Here is a 24,252-nt window from a genome sequence, read left to right on the forward strand (position 1 = left end):
CAACTACCCCCATTCAGAATAACTACCCCCCATTCAAAACAGCTACCCCCCATTCAGAATAACTACCCCCCATTCAAAACAACTACCCCCGTTCAAGAACAACTACCCCGCATTCAGAAAAACGACCCCGCATTCAGAACAACTACCCCCCATTCAAAACAACTACCCCCATTCAAAACAACTACCCCCATTCAAAACAACTACCCCCATTCAGAACAACTACCCCCATTCAAAACAACTACCCCCCATTCAGAACAACTACCCCCCATTCAAAACAACTACCCCCCATTCAACTACCCCCCATTCAAAACAACTACCCCCCATTCAGAACAACTACCCCCATTCAAAACAACTACCCCCCGTTCAGAACAACTACCCCCCATTCAAAACAACTACCCCCATTCAGAACAACTACCCCCCATTCAAAACAACTACCCCCCATTCAGAACAACTACCCCCCATTCAAAACAACTACCCCCATTCAGAACAACTACCCCCATTCAAAACAACTACCCCCCGTTCAGAACAACTACCCCCCATTCAAAACAACTACCCCCATTCAGAACAACTACCCCCCATTCAAAACAACTACCCCCCATTCAGAACAACTACCCCCCATTCAAAACAACTACCCCCCATTCAAAACAACTACCCCCCATTCAAAACAACTACCCCCATTCAGAATAACTACCCCCCATTCAAAACAACTACCCCCCATTCAGAATAACTACCCCCCATTCAAAACAACTACCCCCGTTCAAGAACAACTACCCCGCATTCAGAAAAACGACCCCGCATTCAGAACAACTACCCCCCATTCAAAACAACTACCCCCATTCAAAACAACTACCCCCATTCAGAACAACTACCCCCATTCAAAACAACTACCCCCCATTCAGAACAACTACCCCCCATTCAAAACAACTACCCCCCATTCAACTACCCCCCATTCAAAACAACTACCCCCCATTCAGAACAACTACCCCCATTCAAAACAACTACCCCCCGTTCAGAACAACTACCCCCCATTCAAAACAACTACCCCCATTCAGAACAACTACCCCCCATTCAAAACAACTACCCCCCATTCAGAACAACTACCCCCCATTCAAAACAACTACCCCCATTCAGAACAACTACCCCCCATTCAAAACAACTACCCCCATTCAGATATTTTGGGAAGAAATAACCACACTATTATCAGGATTTTTGTCTTTGACAATACCTGTAATGCCTTCTGTATTGTTGCTGAATGATGTCTCTCAGTTATCACACTCTGTACATATAAAGAGGCTAATCTTGTCCGGTCTTACGGCTGCCAAAAAGCTAATAGCATCACGCTGGATTCAACCTGATAAAATGTGGCGGAGGGTATGGATTCTTACCTATCTTGATGTGATTTACCTAGAGATATCTACCGCACAAATTCTAGGTATTAATGAAGCCAGCATAGAAATCTGGTCAGAAGTGGTGGAGAGGATAAAACATTATATGAACTATTAATCCTTGGTATCAAACGGAATAATGGATGTATTCAAGGGGGGTCCGGTGGGGGGGGGGGGGGGGGGGACGAGTATGAGCATTTATGTGTTTTATAGTGGATTTCTACTGTAAATGTTTGTATGTCATGTCAAAAAAAAATTAAAATAAAAAAACATTTGTTAAAAAAAATAAAATAAAAACAATACAGGTTAGCTTACACTACCAAATCAGTACACAACATCACAGCCTTGGCCAGCTCTGACTCAGCTCTGTCTCAGCTCCCTTGAGAAGCGTGACCTGGTGGCGGTCAATCTGATAGTTTATTAAAGTTTTTGTCTTTTTTGGTTGTTTGGTCCAGTGACAAAATACTGGTTTTCTAACAGAAAGAGTCCACGGGTTGTTCCCCATGCGTGGACACCTTTATTGAGGTGATTACTTCCTGGGAGCAAAGCGCACCCATTCCCACACATTTATCAACAGTGCTTATTGTCCATATTTCTTAATGAAAACTAGCCCATACAAATTTGAATGAAATGGAGAAAGCTCTCCTCTCATCCTAACAGCAGCCAGGCAGGGAAGGAAAGAATGAGCTTAACATTGTGTTTGTGCTACAGCCACCAAAGAAACAAGTTCAATACAAGGGAAGAAAGAAGTGCTGGAAAATAAATAAATACAATTAGGTTTCTTTGCAAAATACATGTTCCACAGATGCAAGGAAGTCATATAAAACCGTCGAAAATATATATAATATGTCCTCCTTTAGTATCCAATATATATATAAATATTACATATTGAAGTAGTATTATCGAGAATTTGTGACGGAAATTGCATGAGTAAATATAATTTTTAATAAGGTAATGCCAGGTTGTAATTTATACTGGAAAACAAAATGCCATCAAAAACACTTGAAACCAAGACAAATATCCTGTTATGACATGTCCATGTCGCCCAGCCCTACTTAGACCTAACATTTTATTTATTTTGTTTTTATTTCATTTTTGCCTCTCTCGTTTTGCTCCCATCCCCCAATTTAGTCGTTATGCCAACTCCTTTCCTGGCCATTGCGCTGCCCTACTGTGAGGTCTGGGTAGGGTGTAGACTACCACATGTCTCCTCTGTTGGTCTGGGTAGGGTGTAGACTACGACATGTCTCCTCTGTTGGTCTGGGGAGGGTGTAGACTACCACCACGTGCCTCCTCTGTTGGTCTGGGGAGGGTATAGACTACCACGTGCCTCCTCTGTTGGTCTGGGGAGGGTATTCTTCTTCTCCGATACATGTGGAGTCGCCAGCCACTTCTTTTCACCTGACAGCGAGGAGTTTCACTGGGAGAGCGTACTGTAACACGTGCAGAGGTTACTGCTATCTCCCCCAGATCCCCTCCCTGCTGAACAGGCCGACCAGTAGGAGTTGCTGTTGCAACAACTCATACCCCACCGGCTTCCCACCCTCAAACACTGTTGATTGTGTTGGTAGGGACAACTGACTAAGCCGGAGGCACCGCTGCTGGGAATTGAACCCGGGTCTCTGCGGTGATAGATGAGTGCTTAGACCTCTACACCACCCAGTCACCAAACATAACATTGTTACACATAACAGAGCTGATGTTCTATGACAACAAATCCTTTTTGCCTTACCTCTCAGCCTGCGAGACAGCTCTCTGGAGAAGAGCACGTTGGCTAGCTTGCTCTGCCGGTAGCTGACCAGTGAGTTGTACGGCCTCTTGGTGAAGAATAGATCGTCGAAGTCGATCTTCCCTAGAAGCAAAATGTAATATCAGACATATCTATATAATAATAATAATAATAATAATAATAATAATAATAATAATAATAATAATAATAATAATAATAATAATAATAATAATAATAGTTCAATATCTGGGGAAACAACAGACTCAACAAACAACAGATTCATTTGGTTTAAGATTGTTGAGTTAAAGAGTTAAAGGAACACGCCAACATTTTGGGAAATTAGCTTACCGTCTTCTCCAGAGAGAGACAAGAAGATAGATACCAGTTTCCTCTGTGCATTCAGTAGAAAGCTATCTGGCTGCACGTTAGCCTAGCTTAGCACAATGAATGGAAGCGGACATGCCCGGTTAGCCTAGGCATTGTCCAACTAACACCTCTCCCGAAGCCTAACCAGCCATGTCCACTACCGTCTGTAGTGTGGTAGTGAAAGGGTTAACCTTTCTCATGTGGCAGTGAAAGGGTTAACATTATGTATTGTCACAGTGAACCATTTGGTAGTGTGGTAGTGAAAGGGTTAAAGGATAAAACCAGTGGGTTTTTTTCAGGTCATATCCTGAAGGTAAGTACAGGTAAGTATATTCTCACTGGAACGCTGGAACGTCATTCTGAGTATTCTCTGCATTCTCCGTCGACACTTCCCCTGCCTATATATGCTCTGCTTGTCATTTCTAGATCTGGCTTCATCCATCGTTGGAAAGCAACCCCCCCACTCCCATGCTAGCAAGGCCCATGTTCCCGGCGGATAACCCCCCCCCCCAACTGAGGCCTCTCCACAGAGTGCAGCCAATCACAGGCCCATGTGATCTTTCCTGGAGGCCACTCCAGCGGGAGGCAGTTTGAAGGGAAACCTTGTCCCCCTTTCAGAGGCTGCTCTACCAGGTTGGAACCGAACATCCTTGAAAGGCCCCCTTCTCCTCTTCCTTTCCCTGCCATGGCAAACTCGTGTTATGAGTTTGGGTGAAAACACCATGGGCCAGAAAGCAAATGCTCGCCAATCGGGCGCAACGTAATATAAAGACGTGAAATTACACAAAGTTGCAATATTCAGTCGATCATATGGAATTTCACGTCTTTGAATTACATGGTGCCCAATTGACCTTTCGCCAAACCCCTCCCCTAAATGCCCTTTGTCCAATCATATTCTATCAGCCGTGAGGCTCCGTGATGAGGTCCGACATCCAGGCAGCAGTGAGAAAAATGGTGAAGTGTTGTGTATACGGATTGTGAAAATCGGACAGCAGGGGGGAGTGATATTTTTACCCTTTCCAAAGCCCAAAACCCAAGAGTGGATAAAACATTGTGGGAGGCCCCATGCCCAGCTGAATTTCTCGAAGATCAACAAGCAGAAATACGTATTGTGACGAGCCTGGTGGTGTTCAGACTTGTCACGGTTCAAAAACAAATTAATTGTCCACACAAGCACAATTTCAATCAATACAATATATTTATTGAATTAGAGCAAATATAGTCCGATGGGCAATTAGAATAGTCGTATAACAGTCCAAGGTCAAAAACACAAAACAGGCTCTCGTACAAAAAAGGGATTGTTCAATACTCAGGGTTGTCTTCCAGTCCAGGGTCAGTTACACAAGGGGGTTTCACAGCCGGTCTAGGGTCCAGTACCAATGAACACCTTCTCGCCTTCACCTCTCCTCTCAACTACCTCTCACCTCACAAACTCTGTATAACAATCTCTCTCTCTCTCTCTCTGTACTCCGCTCCTTCCTCACCTCCACTCAACAATACTCTGTCTGTCCTAGTGTTTTATGTTATGTGTGTCTGGTGTGTGTGTGTGTGTGTGTGGTGTCTCCATTAGGCCTGTAGGTGGAGCTCTAACCTAGAGCATGGGTTACACTGGGCTGGATGTGCCCCGGTGTGACACACCAGGTGGAGTGGATGACTGAGCAAGGTAGCTCTTGGTATGGAAGTGAATAAAGACAGACGCTGGTACTAAAGTGTCCATTACTCATTCTTACTACGACATAACATATTGGCGACGACGATGTCGATGTTGAACCTAAGCCAACCGGCACCTTTTCTTCAAAACGGCGGAGAGCCAGCCATTCCATTCACGGCATGGATCCGCTCGTTCGAAAATTACCTACTAGCCATGTCCGAGAAGGAGCTACCTGACGCGCGCAAGCGTGCCCTGCTCATCCATTGTTTGGGAGTGGAAGGACAAAGACTTTTCTATACAATGACGGTGGCAGATGATAAGTACGCCACAGCTTTATCAGTTATTAGAAAGTTCTTTACACAGAAAGTTAATGTAGTCGCGGAGCGCTACCGTTTTCGTCAACGTAGCCAACGCAATGGCGAGAACACGGACCAGTACGTTGCCTCTCTAAAGGAGCTAGCTACAACTTGTGAGTTCGGGGGGATGGAAGAGGAAATTATCCGGGACCAGCTGGTAGAAAAGACCAACTCAGCACGCATCAGGGAGTGATTACTACTGGAAGTTCCACTGACACTGACCAAGGCTGTAATGATCGCTGCTCAGATTGAAACTGCGGTGTCGGAGGCAAAAGTCATGCTTCAGGGACAGCCGGAGAGCACGGTAGAGACAGTCCAGTTTTCACGCTCGCGACAGTACAAGTCACAGCGGGGTAATTTTAATGCGTCACCGCAACCCTTGCCTACACAGACTATGCAGGGTAAGACATGTTACAGATGTGGCTCTCCTCAACACATCGCCAGCTTTGATGGATGACCTGCTAGGGATGCACTGTGCAACACATGTAAAAAGAAGGGACATTTTTCAAAAGTGTGTCGGGGGTCTAACAGAGTGAGTGAGGTAACCGAGTCTGAGACTGTACCTGAAGTGACTGTATTGTGCATGGTAGATGGTGCACGTTCGGTTGAAAAGATAGTGTGTACAGTGCAGGTTAGCACAGATGAACGAGACGGTCAGGACATTGAGCTCATGCTAGATACAGGTTCAGCTGTGTCTATTTTGCCCAGAGCGAGTTACATGCAATTATTCCCTAATGCATCTCTTACAACACCGAAGCTAAGTCTAGTCAGCTACGGAGGTAATGCAATCCCCGTTCATGGATGCTTGAAGGCTAGTGTAGCTTTTGGTGACCGCTGCACTGACACAGAAATTTACATTGTGCAGAATGGGTCTCCAGTGTTAGGGAGGGACCTGTTTACTGCGTTACAGGTGCAGATACTAGACGGCAAGGTCACGTCAGCTCAGTGCAACCAGACAAATTCAGTTGCGACCAGTGTTGAGAAAAATACACTTGGGTGTGCAAAGGCATTCACACATAGGGTGAAAATACGTCCAGAAGTCAGACCTGTACAACAACCACTACGTAGGTTGCCATTCTCAGTTAGAGCAGCTGGATCCCAGGAGATAAAGAGACTGGTAGAGCAGGACATAATCGAGCCTGTAGAGGCATCTGAATGGATCTCACCCATAGTCGTTACTACAAAGAAAAACGCAGAATTACGCCTCTGTGTGGACCTGAGGGAGCCAAATAAGGCAGTGGTCATAGATGGGTTTCCACTACCCCACATGGAGGAACTGTTTACAGAATTGAGGGGCGCGACACTGTTTTCGACATTAGACCTTCAGAGTGCTTATCACCAGGTTACACTACACGAGGACAGCCGTAGCTTGACGACATTCATTACTCATGATGGACTGTTTCGCTTTAAGAGAGTGCCGTACGGACTGGCATCGGCACCCAGCTGTTTCCAACGGATGATGTCAATAATCCTTAAAGGTCTGTCGGGGGTCCAGTGCTATCTCGATGACATCATTGTTACAGGTACATCAGTGGAGGAGCACGACAGGAACCTGACGGCGGTGCTGCGACGCATAGACGATGCAGGGCTCAAGCTCAACTACTCCAAGTGTCACGTCAGGAAAACAGAGCTGACTTTCCTGGGGCACACAGTGTCAGCAAAAGGACTACGACCTGACGCATCTCACGCTGCTGCTGTGTCTGAGCTACCCCCACCTACAGATCTCATCAGGCTGAGGTCATTCCTGGGGCTCACAGGGTGGTATTCAAAATTCATCCCAGACTACGCTGTTGTCGTGGAGCCGCTGCGAGCGCTGCTCCGAGGGTCAGCAACATTCGACTGGACTCCTGAGGCTCAGCAGAGTTTTGAGGCAGTTAAAGGACTCATAGTTGATAGCCCTGCACTCTCACTCTTTGACCCTGAGCTGCCCATGGTCGTCACTACAGACGCATCGGACTACGGTCTGGGCGCCGTCCTCACCCAGATGCATCCGGACGCCTCAGAAAGGACTGTGGCGTTCGCCTTCCGCACGCTGTCGCAGGCAGAGAGAAAATATTCGACTGTGGAAAAAGAGGCGCTGGGCTGTGTGTGGGCAACGGAAAAGTGGAGGACATACCTGTGGGGAAGACACTTCACACTACGGACAGACCACAGTCCCCTGACCACACTGCTCTCTTCAAAGGGTCAAGGTAGAGCGGGCATGCGCGTGGCCAGGTGGTCCGCTAGGCTAATGTCATTCTGCTATGACATTCAGTACAAGCCCGGCAGAGAAAACTTCACTGCGGACTGCCTGTCCCGTCTCCCACTACCCGGCTCAGAACCTAGCCAGGAGGAGGACGTGGAAGTGGTAGCCCTTGTCTCTAATCTCTCAGCTATCACGGCGGCGGAGTTCAAAGCTGCATGCACTGCCTGCCCGGCGCAACTGAAACTACGTGAGATACTCACCTCCAGATGGCCTAAATCCAAAAAGGATCTTGACCCGGACCTACGGATGTTCTTCAAACTACAGAACGAACTCTCTCTACACGATGACTGTGTCGTGCGAGGCCCATATAGACTGCTCGTCCCAGAGAGTCTACAGCCCAAACTGATCTCCCTGGCTCACGACACTCACCAGGGAATCGTGAGGACAAAACAGAGACTCAGAGAAGTATACTGGTGGCCTGGCATGGATGCCCAGGTTGAGTCGGCTATCAAAGCATGCAACACATGCCAGTCACATGACAAGTCAGCAGTCACACGCACCTCTCCACTGCAGCCTGTGCCCTATCCTACTGGGGCTTGGGAGAAACTGGCAATTGACGTGGTGGGGCACTTTGATAAAGCGCCCCTGGACTGTCGCTTTGCAATCACACTAATAGACTACTACAGTAAGTGGCCTGAGATAGCTTTTGTGCCACAGGTTACATCACGGACTGTGACAATATTCCTATCTACAGTTTTCAGCAGAGAGGGCAATCCGAAAGAGCTTGTCTCTGACAATGGCTCTCAGTTTGTGTCTCGGGAGTTTGAGGCGTTTCTCCAAGACAGGGGCATAGTGCACAGGAAGTCATCTGTGTATTATCCACGGGCAAATGGGGAAATAGAACGCTTTAACCGCAGTTTGAAAGACAGCTTGCAGACGGCCTCGCTGGAAGGCAAGCAATGGAAGGAGTTTACAACAGACTGTGTCACTCTGTGACACAGCACTCACCAGCAGAACTGTTGCATGGTAAGCCTATGCGCACCAAACTCCATGTGGCTGGATTTCAGATTCCACAAGCCACACCACACTCGTCGGAGGACATAGCCGCCAGAGTAGCCGTGCAACAGGACAGAAGCAAGGCGTACACGGATCAAAGGCGAGGTGCGAAGAGTGTGTCATTCCCATGTGGCTCATACGTTCGGGTTAAGAAACCTGGCATTCTTCCTAAGACTCAGTGCAAGTTCTCCAAGCCACTCAAGGTGGTGGGACAGAAAGGGCTGCACACCTACATGCTGGCTGATGGACGCTGTTGGAATGCTTCCCATCTGGCACCGGTCTCTCTTTGGAGAGGAGAGGGGGACGGCGAGGGGTCGCCTTTGGACGGTGACATTACAGCAGGGCCACCTTCTGACACACACACAGAACCTGTAAGACAGGCCAGGCCGAGACGAGCACCTGTGTGGACTCAGGACTTTGTGATGAGCCACTGAGAAAAGTGTTATGTAATATTGATATTAGTAAAAGTATTGCTGAAAGGTGAAAGAGTTAACGGGTCTGGTTAATTATAATTGTGGCAGACTTGAATGCTAGTAATGCATAGAATTGAAATATGTATACAAATGTTTATTCTGTTTTTCATAGGCAGGAATAAGAACGGTAGAGTAAATGTTCTTTTTACTGTTTAGCTTTAATGGACTCTATCTTAGTTATAACTTAAGAAAGGTAAGAGTAGCCTACACACTTTGAAATGTTCTTTACTGTTTAGCCTTAATGGATTCTAAGTTACAGTTATAACCAGCCATGTAAGTGTTGTCTTATTGAGAAGGATATGTGGTGTCTCCATTAGGCCTGTAGGCGGAGCTCTAACCTAGAGCATGGGTTACACTGGGCTGGATGTGCCCCGGTGTGACACACCAGGTGGAGTGGATGACTGAGCAAGGTAGCTCTTGGTATGGAAGTGAATAAAGACAGACGCTGGTACTAAAGTGTCCATTACTCATTCTTACTACGACATAACAGTGTGGGATGTGGGTGATCTCGTGGTGCACAGGTGTGTTCTATCAGTCCTAATCAGCTGCCTAATTGCTTCTCCTCTGCCCGTGGCAATAGTATCTCCCATCCTTCACATAGCCATGTGATGGGGGATGATATCTGCCACAGTGTGTTCCAAGGTAAACAAGTGCTAACTGCCTAACGTAGCCAGTTAGCTAGCTAAGATTACATTCACAAACTGGAAGAATATAGTAAAATATTTGTTATGCAGCTAGCTAAGTATCCATTCTCGTGACTGAGTAGTGAGTACTATACTTCTACCAGCATGTAATGTACTATATTCACAATGATGAGGAGGGCTACTAGCTAAGTAACGTTCAAATTAGCTATAACGTTTGCTAGGCAACCCCACAAAGGAACAAGGGGCCTGGAGAAGATCTCCAAGGAAACGGTAGCTAACTTTAGATGCCTCTGTGATTGTATTGTTTTATTCCAAAATAACACAAGTTATGGTTGTACAGACTCAGAACGACTTTGCAAGATGCCTCCACCTCCAGCACCAATGAGGAAAACCCAGAAGAGACTCAACAGTGTGGTGATTGTCAATGGTGAGTGATAATCCAGTTCCACATTCACATTTCACGCTGGCATGGACTGTAGAAATCAAAGTAAAAAGCATCAAGCTTGTTCTTCATCTGCTCCCATTTTGCTACATCAAAGTGTATTCTCTGTAGGTTGTAGTATTCTGCAGTGAACATAGAAATCACACCATACCAGTGAGCCCAAGCTGCCCTGTCATTTGGTACAGTAGTGAAGATCGTGACACTCTTTTAGTTTATAGCTGCCATCTGCCTGCTTTAAAAGGTAAGCACACTCTGTGAAGCTTTCCTTGGATGGACCCTTCATTTCTAAAAGCCCATAGCTTGGACTTCCACTCTATCCTATTTCTAAGACATAGGTGATGTACCGAGGTGTGGGGCCTGAGGATTTACAACAAAACCACATGGTTACAAGTTCAAGTTTTGTTTTATTTGTCACATATAAGGTACATGTACATTACAGTGAAATGCTTGGTTCTGTATGCACTCCACTAGATTACCTGTAAGCTTTGTCTACTGTGTTGCTGATATGGGCTCTAGTTCTGTACCCCTTTTCATGGCCTTGGTCTGATATTTCATGGCCATTATATGATATTCTGTACCCGAAAAAAACTAAAACAAAAGGCTGGCTGCCACAAAACAGTCACATCTAGAGACCTCAAAACCTACTCTAGCGAGGCCTTCAACCTTGAACTGGAGAGTCTGGACTGGTCAGATGAACTCAATGGTACACTGGTTGAAGAAACATGGCTTGGTTTCAAAACCAAATTCTCAGCAATACTAAACGACATGGCCCCCCTAAGAACCACCAGGGTAAAAAATCGCGCTGAGCCGTGGATGCACTCCGAAATACTGGCCGCTATGAAAACCAGAGACAAAAAATGCTCTGAGTTTCGTAAAAGTCAGTCAAAGCTTACTAAAAGCACGAGCAGTGAACTCCAAGCCCACGTGACTGAACTCAAACTAGAAAGAAACAGACTAAGAAACGACGTAAACTCCATGATCAAAACTGCAAAAAAGAATTTCATCAATGACAAAACTGAGGAAAACAAAAACAAACCACGTGAACTTTGGAAATTACTCAATAATCAACTAGGATGCAGTAAAAAACTTAAAACCAGATTCTCAAACATAAACATAAAAACGGACAACACGCTCATCACAGACAAGCTGGATGTAGCCAATTACTTAAACATTTTCTTCACAAACATAGCCACAACACTGGTAAACAAACTACCCTCCCACTCAGGGCTTTATGGGGTAGAACACATAGTAGCTTACTACAAAAACCTAGGGGTCCGCAAGGACGACTTCAAGCTGGAAATGGTAACAACAGATGAGGTACTCAATAAACTGAGCGCCCTCCAACCTAACAAGGCCACTGGCCATGACAACATCCCCTCCAAATTCCTCAGAGACTCAGCAGCCGCCATCACCCCAATCATCACACACATAATAAACCTCTCCATAAAACAGGGACACGTCCCCAAGGACTTCAAAATTGCGAGGGTGACCCCTCTGCACAAAAAGGGCAGCAAATTAGACCCAGGCAACTACCGCCCTGTTTCTATTCTCACCTCCATCTCGAAAGTCATGGAAAAAATAGTCTACGAACAGGTCGAAAAGTACCTAGCGGAAAAAAATCTAATCTACGAATTCCAATCTGGCTTCAGAACATCCCACTCCACTGACACATGCCTTCTCTATTTGAATGACCACATCAAACAAGAGGTGGACGCAGGCAAATACTGCGGCATGGTCATGCTGGACCTACAAAAGGCCTTTGACACGGTCAATCACTCCATTCTGATTGACAAGCTAAAAGCAATTGGTTTTGATAGTCTATCAGTGAGCTGGATGCAATCCTACCTTGAGGGGAGGGAACAGATGGTGGAGGTAAACGGTACCCTATCCCCCCCCCTCACAGTGAGCTGTGGTGTTCCACAAGGAAGCATACTAGGACCGCTACTGTTCCTAATTTATGCAAATGACATGTCGTCAGCTTGTGACTGCAACTTGTTCCTGTTTGCGGACGACTCAGCCCTGCTGGTCTCTGACAAGAACAAGTTACAGGTTGAAAAAACCCTCAGCTCGGAACTAGGCAGAATCTGCATATGGCTCGCTGATAACAAACTATCATTACACATGGGCAAAACAGAGTCCATTCTCTTCGGTTCAAATAACAAACTCAGCAAGACCGACGGCTTCTCAGTTACAGTGGGTGACAATATTGTCACAAGGAAAGATGAAATTACCTACCTGGGTTCCATCCTAGAGGCTAATCTCTCCTGTGACAAAATGGCATCCAATGTAATAAAAAAAGTCAACCAACGAACTCGATTCTTGTACCGGATCTCCTCTCTGGTAAACAAGAACACCCTGAAGACTCTGGCAGGAGCACTCATTCAGGGGTACTACGACTATGCTTGCACCTCATGGTACCAAAGCACCTCAAAGGCGCTAAAAACAAAATTACAAACATCTCAAAACAAACTGGTCAGACTACTGCTTGACCTTACTCCTAGAACCCACCTCACCCCTGCGCACTTTGACAACCTAGGATGGCTTAGAGTAGACGACAGAGTACAACAACTTGCAATGGGCCTGGTCTACAAGATACACTACACGACCAAGGTACCCATGTACATGTCAAAATACTTCCCAAAGGTCAGTGAATACCACGATCACAACACCAGAGGGAGCTCCACAAATCATGTTAAACCCAGATTCGGCTCAAATAAGGGACTAAACACGTTTCGCAATTATGCCACATCAATGTGGAACGCCCTACCCAAAGCTGTAAAGGAATGTGGATCACTACCCACTTTCAAAACCTCTCTCAAGGGACACCTACGGGAGACTGCAATTCAACACTGGCCCCTGTAAATATCCTAACCCAACCCCCTCCAATGTACAGTCATTTACCTAGTATGGTTTTGTCAATAGTTCAATGTACAATTTTGTTTGTTTGTACAGTGTCTCCTCCCCCCCCCCCTCAATGTACAGTATTACTTGTTTATACAGTGTGCCCCCCGGCCCCCCCCCCCCCAACCACCTCCAATGTAAATTACCCAGTATGTTTGTCAATATCCCAATGTACCCAACCCCCCCCACACAACCTCCTCCAATGTACAGTTTCTACGTCAAATGTATATACTCCCTTTTCTTGACTCCTTCTGTATCACAAACAGTACTGTATTTGCAAATCTGGTATGTCATAAATGTATAGATGTAGCAGTACTGACTATCTGTATGTCATGTATGTCATATATGTCCTGATGAATTGAAAATGGGGGACCCTGATGTAAACAAGACGAAAGTCTTTCTCTGGTCTGCATCCCCTTAACAATTGTGTGTATTGAGCTGTACTGTATTGTACCCATTCTACAATCTGTTAATAAAGTTTTCAATCAATCAATCAATCAATACTGATCCTTTACACTTTAAGCTTACATCAAGTTTGTCATGGCCTTCTCTCCTGGAGCAGATTATTTTAAAAGAGCTTGATGTTATGCGATCAGACCTTGCAATAAACCACAGGTTGTTTGTGTTCTGTTGTCTGGTGTCACGTTCTAGGGCTATAGAATCAGGTAGGGAAATTATCACTCTGTTGTAGCTACGTATGCCATTTGCATGCAGAACTGTGCATACACTTGTCGGTTGGGGTGGTAGAGGAAAGTTAGGGAAGTCTTCTGGTTGGGTGACAGGGAGTGCTCCAGCATCAACAAAAGATGCTCCATTGTGTAATAGGGGAGGCTGTGAAAAAGAAGACAAAGATGGGATGTAAATATTATTCTTTCCAGAGAGTCCTGAGATACCCCCCCCCCCCCATTTCTGAACAAGGTCAACTGGAAGGGGAACCAGAAGAGGAGCAGTGCACAGAAAAAGAGAAGAACTTAGAAGAAGAAAATGATAACCTGAAAGTGATATTGGCTTTAAAAGAAACAGAGGTAGAAAAGCTGAAAGCAGACATTAGCACACTTAGAAAATAAACTCACACACCTGAACTCATTCAAAACAGTGACATCCCCAAAATGTTTGCATAATAGTACTGGGTATAAATCCTTGTATATCTTCCTGTACCTTTTTATATTTTAGGACTGTATATTTTAGAATGTATATCTTTGACTGTTATTTTATTTTTTGACTACTGTGGTATCCTTGACTGTGTATTTCATAACTAATATGTGTATATAATTAGAAAACCATAATGCAAAAAGCCAGGTGTACCCTTTCAACAGCAGAATGGGTTTTCAGAGCTAAGTAATAAGTGTTATACAACGGCATGCAAATTTCTCGATTCTGATTGGCTGAAACAGTCATTTTACACGTGTTTATTCTTCACAATTCCACGCTGCTGGCCCAGGACCCGCCCACAACCGAATCACATCACATCACTCCGCCGGATCACAAGATGGCGGACAATAATCTTTAATAAATGGATATGTTGATAACGACTAAACGACTAAATATCAAGCGATTCTGTCACTGCGAATGTCTTAGTCCTTTAAACAATGTTGGATGATGTAATTGATGGGTCTTGAATCATTGTGTAACAAAAGAAAAATCGCGGATTGATTGAATGATTAATTTGCAATTTTTTTTTCAATTTCTTTTTCCTTCTCTCTGACTGCAGCCCTCACTCTCACACTGTCCGATGCTGGCTCAGTCTCCACCCACCCCCCCCCCCCACACACACACACACACACACACACACACACACACACACACACACGCACACACACACACACACTCCTGTCTGCAACGCGGGGGATAGTCAGACTGAGAGAGAGCTGGGTGCTGCGCTGTTCTAAGTGAGCATGGCCTATTGAGTTGATTGATTGCTAATTTTATTACTGTACGCTTGGTTTCCAACTGGTTAAGTTTAGGCCCTCTACAGTAGGTTTAAAAAAATAAATAAAAAATAGGGCGAAGAAAACTTTTTTTCCCTATAGGGCAAAGAAAACTTTTTAATTTGTTTTACCTACTTTCTATAGAAGCATCTAAGAATGAAGTTCTATAGAAAGTAGGTCTGCATCCCCTTAACAATTGTGTGTATTGAGCCGTACTGTATTGTACCCATTCTGCATCTGGTAATAAAATGTTCAATCAATCATTCCAATAATACACAGTTGGATGTGTTAGTTGGTTGGATGCACTTCCGAGCTGCTTCCACATGAGGCAACTTCTCTCAATCATTCCAATAATACACAGTTGGATGTGTTAGTTGGTTGGATGCACTTCCGAGCTGCTTCCACATGGAGGCAAATTGTCTTTTTTGTAGTTGTGGGAACTACTTTTTCTGGCGGATGGATTAATGTGTGTTTATTGTATAGCAATAAGGTTGGATGAATGTGGCAGTTGTATAAAAGCTTTACACCACTTGCAGTCGTGATTTGTGAACAATAAACCATGCCTAGGGGGGTCTAACGACCCTCGGCTGCGCCTCGGGCCTAACAACCACCCCTAGGCATGGTTTATTGTTCACAAACCACTCCTGCGCGTGATGTAATGCTTAATTATACTGGTGTTACAGGAATAGTCATTTCAACCCCCATTTTAAGTACTCAACTGTTTAGAACAAAGGAACTAGAAAATGTCACACCCAACTGATACAGTCAACCAAGCCCCACTCGAATGACTGAAGACTGTGTGACTCACTTGAATAGAACTGTTTAAATCAATACAATTATAGATTAGAGACAAAACACACTGTTACATCATCACTGAAAACTACAAATATCTGTTTATAATGGCTAAATTCAAAGAATGTCTTAAAGTACATATATGATATGAGAGAGTAGATTTTCCCACACTCAGAGTGGAGAACTGTGTGACTGAAGACTGTATGTAAATGTACCCCACTAAGGAACTGAAAAGTCACACTCAGCACTAGCAGATTTCAGCAGCGATAGCAGAGACCAGATAGCTGGCTCTGATAGGATGTTAAGACTGGAGCTAACTAATTAAACAAGATCATATTAAAAGGAAACTGACATATTAGATAAATGTTATTTGGCACCTGATTATGCAATTTGGTATTAAAATGTAAGCAAGAGTAAAACTGTGATAATACTGGAAGAGTGTAATTCATATACACTGGAAATACTTTGTAAAATGTTTAAGTGGAATACCCCTCTGTCCAACTGAGAAGCCACAGCCCAAAAGGAGGGGGCCGCCATAGGACCCCCCCTGGGGCCACAGACCAGCCCCCAAGGAAGAAAGACAGGGGGCGGACCAGCCCCCAGAAGACAAACCTGATTGGACCACTTTAAAATATTAGACTGCTATTATTGGCTGAGGCCAGAGTATAAATGAGAACGTATGGTTAGAGAGAGCAGGCCAGACAACCAGGTCTGCGTCTCTCCACCGCCCATCCAGAGAAAGCTGTTGTCTTACATGTGAGTAAATCATGGAAAAACCAATGTTGTTTAGGTTAGAATAATGTACAGATCCCTTATCTGTCGACCAGGTTTACTCATGTGTAATGCTCAGTAAGATTCTCTATTTCATTTGATAAACATGATTACTGTTTTATGTACATACTGGGTTTGATGTGAAAACCTTATCAATCCTTTTGTACAATATATTTGATGTAAAATGAAATAATCCCTGTATGTAAAACAACCTTCTAATTCACTCTGAGCCCTTTGGCAAAATAAATCAGTTGAGTTGAACTATAGCTTTTGTCTGGGCTGCACAGTTTATTTCTCTACTCAGTAGAGAAGACCATTTTACCATTATGATCTTTCTTCCTTTCCAGATAGCAACCTCATTGTACTGTAAATAACCTTAGATATTGATTAGAAATATACGACACTACCTAAATGTTTATTGTGAGCAATCTGTGGTGGCGATCCTTGGGATTAATAAAGTACTTCCATTCTATATTCAACTAATGTTAAATTGTCTCATTTGCCTCCACGTGTTGAAAGTGTTGACATGTTGTTGAATAAACATGGGGGGGGAATCTTGTCTGGGTGCATCTGCCATGCCTTTCAGGAGGTCCTATATGCCTGTTCCTAGTGCTTTCCTAGACACAGAAATAACATAGATTAGTAAGACCATAACTGATGGTGGGTATGGTAGCCTATATGGTAATATGCAGTACACAGAATGGAATAACTTACTTGTTGTGGGTATAGCTAGATATTATCCGCTTATGGTTGACTTTGGCCGTGGCTACTACCACATTGAAAATGGCTTGTTATTTTCTTGCCTCTGGCTTTGTGCCATTGTTGAGGTCTGCTTGTGGAGGAGATCTCATCTGTTCTTGCACGCCGAAGGTCCAGTGTGTGCATAAGGCCCACAACATGTGAACAGTAATCTGGCATCTTGTAAAAAAAGAAGTAGCACTTGTCGTTTGCTTTGGAAATCAGCTTGGTGGCATGTTGCACAGTAGCATTAACTAGCTAAACAGCATTCACATTAGCTAGCTTGATAGGATGATGTTGACTGCTAAAATATTTCAATAACAATGATAACTCTATGATATTACAAAAGCAGAACTTACCCAAGCAGTACAAGAATGGGCCTTTTTGTCTGGATCTGGAGGATATCGCAGTCATATTGCTCCAAAAGGAATCTATTAACGTGACTGGTAAGCTATGGAGACCCTCCATGCTGGCTGTCAGACGGGTAGCTTATCGGACGTAGCTGGCTCTCAGACGGGTAGCTTGTCGGACGTAGCAACAGTAACAGGGCTTTGCGAAAGGTCAATTGGCAAGCGTTTGTTTCCTGGCCCATGGGATGTTCACCCGACTTCATAACGTGAGGCTCGTAAACTCATATTTCCTAACATGAGGTTGTCGTGTCTATCAGCTGTCTACCAGCTAGAGTTCACCTGCCCAGAAGCTCCAAGCACACCCTCCCCAAGCTGCCTGCTTTAGGCTGCTGCAAAGCTGCATATATAAACACTCAATTTCTATTGAATCTTTTAACTTGTTTCCTGTGTCTGTGTGGTCTTTGGTGTGAGACAGTGGCTCAGGAGGTAGAGCGGTTGTCTGGTGATCAGAAGGTTCCCGGTTCGATTCCATTGATTTGGTGTGTGAGTGAATAATGAGACATAAGTTGTAAAGCACTTTGGATAGAAGCACTATATAACTGCAGTCCATTTACCATGTATTTAATGATTTTAGCATACAATGGGACCATATGGCTTCCTGGTTGAGAGCTCCTAGGCGTAGGAAGAGTATTGAGAGTAGAAGAAATGCATTGTAGGTTTTGGTCTTGTCATATTATTAAATAAAATGACACTGGCCTTCTCCTTTAAATAGAGTGAAGATTGTAGAAGTTACCTCCTCTGTGCGCGATGCTGGACACGTTCACCACTCGGCTGGGGGCGGAGCTCTTCAGTTTCACCAGCAGCATATTGGTCAGCAGGAAGTGGCCCAGGTGATTGACAGCTAGCTGGGTTTCATAGCCGTCCTCCGTCAGCCACTTAGGGCACATCATCACACCTGGCAGACAACAGGTAGGTAACAACAGACAACAGGTAGGTAACAACAGACAACAGGTAACAACCAGTGATGCCAGTAACGCGCTACTAAGTAACACGTTACTCTAATCTGATAACTTTTTTCAGTAAATAGTCATCTAACGCATACATTTTTACAAGCCAGTAATCTGATTACAGTTACTTTTCCAAGTGCCTGTGCGTTACTATTTTGTTACTATCTCATAATGCGATAAGAGTGCCAGGGGTACAGTCAGCTATACCTCTCCAGAACCCACCTGCCCGAACCCAGAGGCCAAACAGTGGCGTCGTTTCAGTAAAAGCCAAGGTATGGCAATTAGGGATGGGGGGGGGTTGAAGGGGGGGTTTCCCCCCCCCTGGTGGATTTTTTTTTGTCAAATCAGTTGCGCAATAGTCACTTTTGGTGAGTTGTTTCTATACAATTCACTTATATGACATTTAGGTATGACACAGGACTACACAAGCATTTTTAGTATAGAAATGTGTCAACAGACTAAAGCAGGGAACCACAATATTTTGCATACAAATTATGCAGAATGTAATATCATAACTGTCTATTATTTTTCTTGCAATTGAGCCAATTTTCCTTAGGTACGGTTTTGAGGTGTGTGTTCAACAGAATGTAGTATCAAAAACACTTCACAAAAAGTATGGGTTACTGAATGCTGAACTGCACTGTTATAATCACTAAGCCATTGTAAGACCTTACCTGGCTGTGTCCCTGTATCACTTGTCTCTGCTGCCCTTTGATTAAAAAACGTCTGTATGTCCATTTTCCAATTTCTTTGTGGCATATTTGAGTTAGTCACCTATAGTAAAAGTCACCTAGTAAAAGTGAGATAATTGACAATATCAAAACATGCTAGGGCTGTACCGAATAGTTCGAAGCTTCGTTCATAATGTTGACATTCGAAATCCAAATCAACATAAAAAAAATTGTAATTATAAAAAAAATAATAATAATTGAATTGCCAAGGTATGGCGAGTGCCATACCTTGCCATACCAGAACGACGCCCCTGAGGCCAAACCTACTAGCTAGAGATTAGCGTCACATAGCAGGCCTTTTTCTGAAAACCCAAATAAGCTAGCTAAGAGGCCAAGCACAGATAGACTGTTCCATAGCATATGCCCTCAGTTGACAAATCCTCTCTTACCGTGACGATTAAAAAGCCTCCATAATTTAGTAAATAGTATTCCCATGGCTGGTGTTGAGATTTACGATGCCAGCTTGTGAGAATTCGTTGTAGCCAGCCAGCCAGCTAGCGTTGATGCTATGAGGTAACGTTAAATACAGAAAACTTTTGTTTACCAACGATAGCTAGCAAGCTAACTAAATAGCTTTGTTTGTCTGGACTATCATACTAGCTAACATACCCAACTAACGTTAACGTTAATGCCATTCAGAATTTATTAACATAGCTACAACTAACACAGTAAAAATGTAATACAATTACATGCATCAGTGTTTAGTGTGTTTAGACGAAAAAGGACTGGACACAGGGACAAGTTAAACATCAATCAATTAATTTAATACAACAGGTAGTTTGATTCTATACGGCTTTGACACACGCTCTCTCTCCTGCCGATTAAAATCAGCAGCTTTTCCATCGTAGCTGCATTCGCATGTGTGAGCCGTGGTGTCTCTCTCCTCTCCTTTGGAAACTATAACGTTAGTTAGCTCAAAAGCACAGAACCGGACGACACAAGTTGTTCCGCTAGTGACAACAATAACACTTCCGGTCAGGGTGTTTCAAAATAAAAGAGTGATGTCTAAAAGACGTTTATTTTGTACATTTGTGACACGCACTTATTTCTTGAGACGATTCCGTGTTTACGGAAAGCTTTTTTTAAAGGGGAACTATTTTGCTATTTCTTTCACTATTTGGGCAATTTTACACAATTCCTGTGAGTCTATGGAACACATCTGTAAGGTTTATATGAAAACGAAATGAAAATGAAAAAGATCAGATCCGTCTTTGTCTGGACAAGGCCTTAGTAACCTAGTTACTTTCAATGTAAGTTACTTTGATAATCAAGTAATCAGTAAAGTAACTAGATAACTTTTTAAAGGAGTAATCAGTAAACAGATTACTTTTACAAGTAATCTGTAGCATCACAACAGACAACAGGTAGGTAACAACAGACAGTAGGTAGGTAACAACAGACAACAGGTAGGTAACAACAGACAGCAGGTAGGTAACAACATACAACAGGTAGGTAACAACAGATAACAGGTAGGTAACAACAGACAACATGTAGGTAACAACAGATAACAGGTAGGTAACAACAGACAACATGTAGGTAACAACAGATAACAGGTAGGTAACAACAGACAACAGGTAGGTAACAACAGACAGTAGGTAGGTAACAACAGACAACAGGTAGGTAACAACAGACAACAGGTTGGTATAACAACAGACAACAGGTAGGTAACAACAGACAATAGGTTGGTAACAACAGACAATAGGTAGATAACAACAGTTGAACCCATGCACTGAAGAACCATATAAGTCTGTTTTTAAATGTTTTGTACAGCCCATGTATTTTAAAATCAATCTAAAATCACTTGGAGTGTGAATCTGCACTATTATACAATGGCATGCAAATTTCTTTCTTGATTCTGAAACACTTCTTTCAGATGTTGTTATTTCTCATAACACACTCCATGTGATCCCAGAACCCGCCCACAACCGAATTACTTTGTTTCCGAATCACTCCGCCGTTCGTGTTTTCAGGAATGAAACCAAGATGGCGGACAATAATCTTTATGAATGGATGTATTAATAGCGTCATAACGACTCATTCAAAAACTATAAAGTCACGTGGAATGTGTTAGTTGCTTACACAATGTTGTATTATGTAATTGATTGGTCATGACTCATTGTGAAACAAAATATAAATCGCAGGAAGTGTGTTGTTAGATGCCATTCATTGTAGAACCTCCCTCTCCTTCAAAAGGACACTGTCATTTCACTGTTAATAAAATGTTCAATCAAACAATCAATCAAATAACAACCGCTAACTTCACTGTTAGATGACATGCTTTATAGCAACCTATGTATAGATGTAGCACTGTCTATCTGTATGTCATATATGTTATGATGCATTGAAAATGGGGGACCCTGATGTAAACAAGACGAAAGTCTTTCTCTTTATGAATGGATGTATTGATATCGTCATAACGACTCATTCAAACACGATAAAAAAAGTCATGTGGAATACGCCCACAGCGACCTCCGGCGGTCAATGTGTTAAGAGGTTAAAACAATAAGGCATCTTTGAGTAAACTTTGAGTTCATTAAGTATCATGAAGTATTTCGAGGCTGTGGCCAGCATGTCCTCTTTTTTGGAAATCAATATATGGTCACCCTAACCAGGGCCGCCTCAGGGGGTGTGCGAGCAGTGCGGTCGCACAGGGCCTCACGGGAAGGGGGGCCTCGCACAAAAAAAAATAAAAAAAGTTTTTTTGCGAGGCCCCCCTTCCCGCGAGGCCCTTTTTCATCACAGACCTAAAATCTAGTTTTGCTTATATACTTATATATTTCACATTAGACACGTTTGTAGAATGTGTCTGACTTGTTCCTGGCTCTGCGGCTCTGCAGATGCACTATTGGAGCTCTGGGGCTCTGCAGCAGACATACTATTGGTTTCAACGAAGGGAGGGGTTACATGTGTACAGTCGGCCGGCGTGCGTCAGCTGCGTCTGACTATTTCGCGCGTGCAGCATTGGAGGTTATGCCAGCCAAGACGAAGAGGACGGTCGTTCGGCAGATGGACTGAAGATGAAAGTTGTTGAATGAATGAATGAATGAATGAATGAATGAATGAAAACTTTATTTAACAGATTGCAGAATGGGTACAATACAGTACGGCTCAATACATACAATTGTTAAGGGGATGCAGACCTGAGAAAGACGTTTGTCTTGTTTCCATCAGGGTCCCCCATTTTCAATTCATATAGACATATATGACATACATGACATACAGATAGTCAGTACTGCTACATCTATACATTTATGACATACCAGATTTGCAAATACAGTACTGTTTGTGATACAGAAGGAGTCAAGAAAAGGGAGTATATACATTTGACGTAGAAACTGTACATTGGAGGTTGGGTGGGGGGGGTTGGGTACATTGGGATATTGACAACCATACTGGGTAATTTACATTGGAGGTGGTTGGGGGGGGGGGCGGGGGGCATACTGTATAAACAAGTAACACTGTACATTGAGGGGGGGGGGGAGGAGACACTGTACAAACAAACACAATTGTACATTGAACTATTGACAAAACCATACTAGGTAAATGACTGTACATTGGAGGGGGTTGGAATGATTGGGTTAGGATATTTACAGGGGCCAGTGTTGAATTGCAGTCTCCCGTAGGTGTCCCTTGAGAGAGGTTTTGAAAGTGGGTAGTGATCCACATTCCTTTACAGCTTTGGGTAGGGCGTTCCACATTGATGTGGCATAATTGCGAAACGTGTTTAGTCCCTTATTTGAGCCGAATCTGGGTTTGACATGATTTGTGGAGCTCCCTCTGGTGTTGTGATCGTGGTATTCACTGACCTTTGGGAAGTATTTTGACATGTACATGGGTACCTTGGTCGTGTAGTGTATCTTGTAGACCAGGCCCATTGCAAGTTGTTGTACTCTGTCGTCTACTCTAAGCCATCCTAGGTTGTCGAAGTGGGCAGGGTGAGGTGGGTTCTAGGAGTAAGGTCAAGCAGTAGTCTGACCAGTTTGTTTTGAGATGTTTGTAATTTTGTTTTTAGCGCCTTTGAGGTGCTTTGGTACCATGAGGTGCAAGCATAGTCGTAGTACCCCTGAATGAGTGCTCCTGCATCGGCTTAGCTAAAGGCAGGGACAGCTAGTTAGCTTTAGCTACGTTATAATATCGAGTGCTAACGTGTGGTTCAGTCGGGATAGCCATGTCGGCTAGTAGCTTAGCTAAAGGCTAACTAGCGTTAGCTAACCTAGAGAGAGTGTGTGCAGCATTGTTTATGCCAAGATGAAGAGGACGGTCGTTCGGCAGATGAACTTCGTCAACTCCACGCGGTTGTCTCCATCCTCTGGACGTTTGGTGCGTTTTTATGCACTCTATTCTATTCCCGCCGTGGAGATATCTCTCTCTCTCTCTCTCTCGGGCCGGCTAGCTATCGTGGCTAACGTTATGTTGGCTAACGTTATGTGGAGCCAGCGGGCCGGCTAGCTATCGTAGCTGACGTTCTGTTGGACAGCGGGCCGGCTAGCTATCGTAGCTAACCTTATGTTGAGCTAGCGGGCCGGCTAGCTATCGTAGCTAATGTTATGTTGAGCTAGCAGGCCGGCTAACTATCGTAGCCAACGTTATGTTGAGCTAGCAGGCCGGCTAGCTGTCGTAGACGTTATGTTGAGCCAAGCGGGCCGGCTAGCTAACGTAGCTAACGTTATATTGAGCCAAACGGGCCGGCTAGCTGTCGTAGCTAATGTTATATTGAGCCAAAGCGGGCTGGCTAGCTAACGTAGCT

General features: G+C 44.0%; 1 protein-coding gene across 1 annotated transcript in view; it reads right to left on the reverse strand.

The window, feature by feature from the left end:
• LOC311246358 (retinol dehydrogenase 13) overlaps nucleotides 1-24,252 on the reverse strand; it is a gene marked incomplete at its 3' end in the record, with an annotated part of 71,254 nt that overhangs the window by 5,399 nt on the left and 41,603 nt on the right. The window contains exons 4-5 of the mRNA XM_084336514.1: nucleotides 18,561-18,722; nucleotides 3,118-3,237 (exon numbers count right to left, since the gene is read on the reverse strand). Coding sequence (XP_084192640.1) covers nucleotides 3,118-3,237; nucleotides 18,561-18,722 — 282 coding nt within the window. The remainder of the gene's footprint in view (nucleotides 1-3,117; nucleotides 3,238-18,560; nucleotides 18,723-24,252) is intronic.

This window comes from Notolepis coatsorum (assembly GCF_963971535.1).
Source record: "Notolepis coatsorum genome assembly, chromosome: 19".
NCBI classification, from domain to species: Eukaryota; Metazoa; Chordata; class Actinopteri; order Aulopiformes; family Paralepididae; genus Notolepis; species Notolepis coatsorum.